Source organism: Elgaria multicarinata, chromosome 5, assembly GCF_023053635.1.
Source record: "Elgaria multicarinata webbii isolate HBS135686 ecotype San Diego chromosome 5, rElgMul1.1.pri, whole genome shotgun sequence".
In the NCBI taxonomy this organism is placed as follows: domain Eukaryota; kingdom Metazoa; phylum Chordata; class Lepidosauria; order Squamata; family Anguidae; genus Elgaria; species Elgaria multicarinata.
Genome location: NC_086175.1, coordinates 45,159,059 through 45,165,156, shown reverse-complemented (window position 1 = coordinate 45,165,156; position 6,098 = coordinate 45,159,059). Strand labels below are relative to the sequence as shown.

Genomic DNA, 6,098 nt, shown 5'->3' with positions numbered 1-6,098 from the left:
TTGTGGTCCTCCCACAGGCAGCTGGTTGGCCACTGTGTGAACAGAATGCTGGGCTAAATAAACCCTTGGTTTGATCCAGCATGGCTCTTAAGTATCTTGGGCATACTCTGTATGAATGCATTTCAGGGCTGGGGACCATAGTATATATTTATATACACTATTATACTGTACATAGTCTAGACTTTGTACAGTCAAATATTGGCAAGATTGGGTACAACCTACTATTTCAACAAATCAGTGATGTTTAGGGTAGCAGAATGACCTTCCATTGCTTATAGACACTATTAAAATACAATACTTTGATTTCAGTTGTGCAAGCCATTGCACAACTCACTATGACTTTATTAGGCTAAGAGCTCCATCACGCCAGCAATTTATTGTACTCTCACCATACCTGGTATGTGTTTTTGCAGCACAGTACTCACACGACAACATCCCTGTCCTGCACTCACCTTGCCTCTTTCCCTCCCTTTTCTGTTTTATTTTGGAGTGGGCAAAATCTGTTCCCCGCACCCTCTGTGTGCAATAAAGCCATTCCTTCATCCCATGTATTGCTGTCCTTGCCCTATATTGGACCATCCCATTTTTTGTTGGGTGTGTGTGTTGAAGGACAGTCACACTGACAAAGGAGGAGGGCAGGACTGTTCTCCGCTCAACTGTGAGGGGGAGGGAGAGAGGGTGCTCCAACACCCCATGGAGAACGCGAGCGAGGCCACCACTGCCCATGCCCGGATTTGGTCCCATTCAGCTCTATGGTTCTTACTCCTGAGTAGGCATGTCTAGGACTCCTAACCAGAACAATGTCAGTTTCCCATTGCCATGCCAACATTGACCATAAGCTTCTCCAAAAACTAATTGTAATACTTTCTCTTCACTTAAAGCTCCATCACATCTCGTCGAATGCGCCACTCCCCCGTCACTTCCTGAAAACAGGAAGTAATTAGCCCCATTCAGTCCAGCAGGAGAGAGCAGCAACCGGACTTAATGAGGATTTTTTTGCAGCACAATAATGGTAAACCAAACTAACACTGATACACCAAACTGTACAGAAGCTTTTCAGCATTTTGCAACTGGATAATGGCATCTAATCCCACAGGCATGGCAAAGGGAAAAAAAAAGTATACAATGTCATCCAACCTACAATAGCATGAGACTATTAGGCATGCAAAGGACTCAACTTGCACTACAAGCTAATAAGACAACATAGTTCGGTTGGTAAGATCATTTGGTCAGTTCTTTGCTCATAAAGACACCACAGCCAAGTTTGATATTCTGGAAATTTAATGCTACAAAAACATTTAAATGTGATTCTTTTAAGTGCTAAGTGCAGGAGACAAAGGACCTTTTTTCAGTCTTTCAGCTATAAACACATGCGATCAGAGGTCAGATCTGCTTGGTTCTCCTTGGGGAACTTCAGAGCTTGCTGTTTTCTTAGGACCGAGCAGGGGATGGATGTAGGGCAAAACCCCTCCTTCAGCAATTGTCACACCTGCAAACAGCTTGTTCAGCTCTTGGTCATTCCTCACCGCCAGCTGGATGTGCCGTGGCCCAATTCGCTGCTTCTTGTTTTCATGAGCAGCATTGCCAGCCAATTCTAGGATCTCTGCAGACAGATATTCCAACACGGCTGCCAGGTACACCGCGGCTCCGGAACCAACTCTTTCAGCATAATTGCCCCGTTTCAGGAACCGCTCAATGCGGCTCACTGGGAACTGCACGCCGGCTCTTTCACTCTTGCTGTTGCGGGGAGCACTGGCATGCTTTGCTAGCTTCTTGCCACGTCCAGACATCCTGGCTCCTACAAACAACAGAAAAGAGAGGGTCTTCTTTCATTACCACAATTTAAGTGGTTTCTATGATACAGCAGAAGCCTGAGTGCCCTGATAGCAAGCTGAAAGAATAAAGCAGGAACACCTGAGAATTATAGTAATCCTGATTGTTTAGCTCTTCAGAGAATTTGACCTATACCATGGTCTTCCTTTTACCCCATTTCTCTAGTAGACCAGTTTTCTGCTAAAGGAGCTCTTATTTTAGGACCATCTCCTTGGCAAGAAGGTAACCCAGGAAAACTGAAAAGCTTTGCCACCGATGACATGAGTTCAATAGTGGCTGGAAGGGGAATACTGGCATGTGTTCTTCTGATAATCTGATTTACAGGATGTTGCTAGAGGCATTAGCTGTCCCAGAGAATGTTATCAACCTACCCATAGTAGTTGTAATGCTAGATTTCATTTTCACAGTTGCCAGGATTACATATATATTCAAGAACCCCGGGCTAGTGCAGTAGCCGCAGCTCTGTATAGTAGAAATACCAAGAAGCTCTTTCTTACTTCTTCTGGAATGCCTATGGAGTATGTTTTAGATCTAAATGGAAGTATCAAAGACTTCATTAGGAATCAGACCACACCACTGGTATTTCTAAGATTAGCCAGTGTAGCTGCTGCTGCTGCCTCTTTAAGCTCCATCACACTGGGGGTTAACACGCTCCCTACCTTCGCTTCTCTGCTCGTGTTTTCATTCCTGTTACACAACGAGCACGAGGCCCATTGAGTCTGCTGTTCTAATGGCACTGCTTCTCCTGCACACAGGAGAGAGCAGTAATTCTGAGATTTTTAAAAAATCAGACTTAATGAGGTGTTTTTTTGTCACACAAGGAAGGCCAGAAGGGGCGGAAGGCATGAGGGAGGCAGACGACGTCATGTGAGGGAACCTGAGCAAACTCTGTAGTGCCCAGTAACAACCGTGCAATAAAGCGCTCATTGGATGGAGTTTTTTAAACAGTGCTTCATATACACAGGAGTCTTACACCATAAGACAAATAAATGGGTTTTAGGACAAATTAAGCCAGAACTCTCACTAGAAGCAAAAATATTGAAACTGAGAGTATTCTACTTTGGACATATAATGAAAAGAAATGACTCACTAGGAAAAACAATGCTTGGGAAAGCAGAAGATAGAAGGAAAAGAGGAAGACCAAACATAAAGGAAGATATGGACATAAAGTTTCAAGATGTGAATAGAGTGGTCCAACAGCAGCAACTGGAGGTTGCTGATTCATAGGGTCACCATAAGTCAAAGTCAACTTGAAGGCACCTAATTAACTATCTTGCACCATACCATGAAAAGCTTAACCTATTGGATTTCAAACTACTGACTAGTCTACTGTTAGAGGCCAAACTAGGCATTTCTGATCAATTAAAAGCCCACTATACATACATGCAACATATGTTGGTAAAACCTATATAATTCTATAAGGAGAAATCCAACATCCCTCATTTACATACACAATTAAACACAATTTATCAATTTTTCATCCTAAACTAACACCAACTAAACCTCTATTGTTTTTAGCAAACTGACAAACCCACTTTTCTACTGCAGTTTTCTTCTCTGGGCACCCAGGAATTCCATATGGCATTGAAATGGATAGTGCCTCTTTTTAAAGCCTTCTGTTTAGAACTATAGCAAGGGTTCTATCAGCTGTATCCACTTTGCCAATAGTTTGGATTTCAACTGTATTTGTTTCACATTGACTACTCAGGCTGTAGCCTCCAATTTGCTTGCTTTAGAGAAGTCCCATTGTGACTAACAGGATGTTTGATAGGTTGTGTTTTGCCACTATTATCACACCTTCAGAAAGCTAATTTCTGCTTTTGGGGAAGTGACAGCATGATTAACATTAAATTAAAATCATGGAAGCTATTTCTTCTTTCATGAAAAGTAAAAATGTGTTAAATATTATCATGATTTATAATTTATATAGTGCTGTCAATGTACATCTCCACTGAGAATTTAACTTTTCCTCCTTCTTCTTAGCTGAGGGGAGGGGAGAGTGAGTTGAGCATAGATTTTCCAAGTTTCATTATTTTATGGGAGGTGCTGAATGTCACTGCAATCCTATATATGCCTGCTCAGAAGTAGATTCCACTGATTTCAGTTTGTTCTCAGGTAAGTGGATATAGAATATAGAATCATAAAGTTGGGCCATTTAGGCCAACACTCTGTACACTGCAGGAATCCAGTTTAAAGCATCCCTGACAGATGGCTGTCCAATCTTTACTTGAATACCTCCAGGAAGAGGATGAGCCATCCTATGCATGTGGTTCCATTCTCCATGTGGTTCCATTCTCCAACTGCTTTGTTATAGTTAGTTTAGGAACACAGTATGCACTCACTGAAATGTGCAACATGTATCAGAGGTGGTAGTACTCCCTTTCATACTTGGTCTGAGAATAATGTCCCGTTATCATCAGTGAAATGATGAAAAATAAGACATGGAACTCACTGCAGCATGAAAGGTAACTAAGGCTGCAATCCTATACCCATTTACCTGGGAATACGCCACACTGAAATCAATGGGACTTACCTCTAAGTAGATGAAGGGTTGTGCTGTAATAGTATGTGTGTTTACTCAAAAGTAAGTCCCACTGGCTTCAATCAGACTTATTCACTAGCAAGTGTGTTCAGGATTGCAGCCTAATTCTCAGCTATATATTTATGTTCAAATGTGAACAAGACTGCCATCCTTTACCTACAGGACTGCTGAAGAGCTTTTCGTGTTTTGTCAATTTAGAATTAAGTCAAAAAATCTAACTTCCAGGTCCTAGGCACACCATGGTCCTGGACTGTTAGAACTTCATTTTACCTGATCCAATATACCAGATTCTTAAGAAGCAACCTTCAGTATATCCAGTATCAGAGGCAGTACACCAGTTACTGGGGAACATGGGAGGGAGGGTGCTGTTGCACTCATCTCCTCCTTGTGGGTTTCACACAGGCAGCTTGGCTGGCTACTGTGAAGAGAATGCTGAACTAGATGGACCTTGGTCTGATCCAGTTTTTAAGAGTTCAATGGTTGTAGGTGTGCATAGGATTATAGTTTATGGCTGCAACCCTATGCAGTTACCTAGGACTAAGGCCCATTTAACTCAAGTGGACTTATCAGTACGCCTGTATAGGATTGAGCTGTAACACTGATATCACTCAGGAATTTGTCATTATCAATTTATTTAGCCCTTGACAGCTCCAGAGAAGAAAAGATGGCTAGGACTGGATTTCAGGGCTGACGTCCAGGGTTCCCCAGCCCAGTGAGCCCCCAAATATCAGGTGATGGGGCCAGTGGCAAACAGCCCCAGAATCAGCACTTGGCTGGCATGGGCACGCTCGGACTCACTGGGATTTACCACAGCATTCTTTCTTTCCTCTTATTTTTTAAAAACGATTTAGTTCAGGGCTGTTTGCTGGGGATGTGCATGGTTGCAGATGCTCTTTTTTATTATTTTTGTTTAAAAATATATTATCCATTTCTACAACAAAATGGAGCTTATTTCCAAGAATATGTGTTTAGCATCTATGTGCCTGAAGAAAAAGTCAACTCCCATTTAATTCCTTTATTATTTGTATCCCGCCTTTTGCCCAGTGCTGGGCCTCAAGGCGGCCTGTAGTCACCACGACGGTGATATGATTTCTGCGAGTCTAAGGGCACCGTCCTATGCATATTTAGACGAAAAAGGCCTACAACTCCCAGCATGCCCCAGCCAGCCACATTTGCTGGGGCATGCTGGGAATTGTAGGCCTGTTTTCTCGTGTCCAGGATTGCTCTTTAAAATGCAAAACTCACACGCTCAGAATATTTCTTCTTTTATCAGGATTGGCAAACAGCCCTGTTTCGTTTTTGTTTTCCTAACAAGCTGCTGTAAAGCACGGAATGGCAGTGGCGTGGAGCTTCACACCTGAAGTAACAAACCGGAGGGGGAAGCTAAGATTATTCATTTCAGAGTCTAAAATTATCTAGTTGCACGACTGACAATAGCCCTATTAAAACTCTATTCTCCCCCTACCCCGAGCTTATATCAGCGCCCCCCTCCTTTTTTTTTTTTTACATGAGCAACCCTATGAGAATATTTGTAAATGACCGTGTTTTGATTGTAGGGTTAACCAAAATGAAGGCGTGCTGATTTAAGCGACCGGGGAAACGTAGGCGGTCCTTTGCTGCCGAATCCCTTCCCCTCCCGCATCATTCCGGCCGAAGCGTTCAGTACTCCCTCCTCCAGCCACAGGGGGGAAGTGCCCGGATCAGCCCTAATAAGGACAACTCA

At 42.9% G+C, this 6,098-nt stretch overlaps 1 protein-coding gene across 1 annotated transcript; it reads right to left on the bottom strand.

The window, feature by feature from the left end:
* Positions 1-1,376: 1,376 nt before the first annotated feature.
* On the bottom strand, positions 1,377-1,790 carry LOC134399592 (histone H2A, sperm-like). The gene has a single exon (XM_063127674.1). It carries the CDS (start codon positions 1,788-1,790, stop codon positions 1,377-1,379), a length of 414 nt encoding a protein of 137 aa, XP_062983744.1.
* Positions 1,791-6,098: the final 4,308 nt, after the last annotated feature.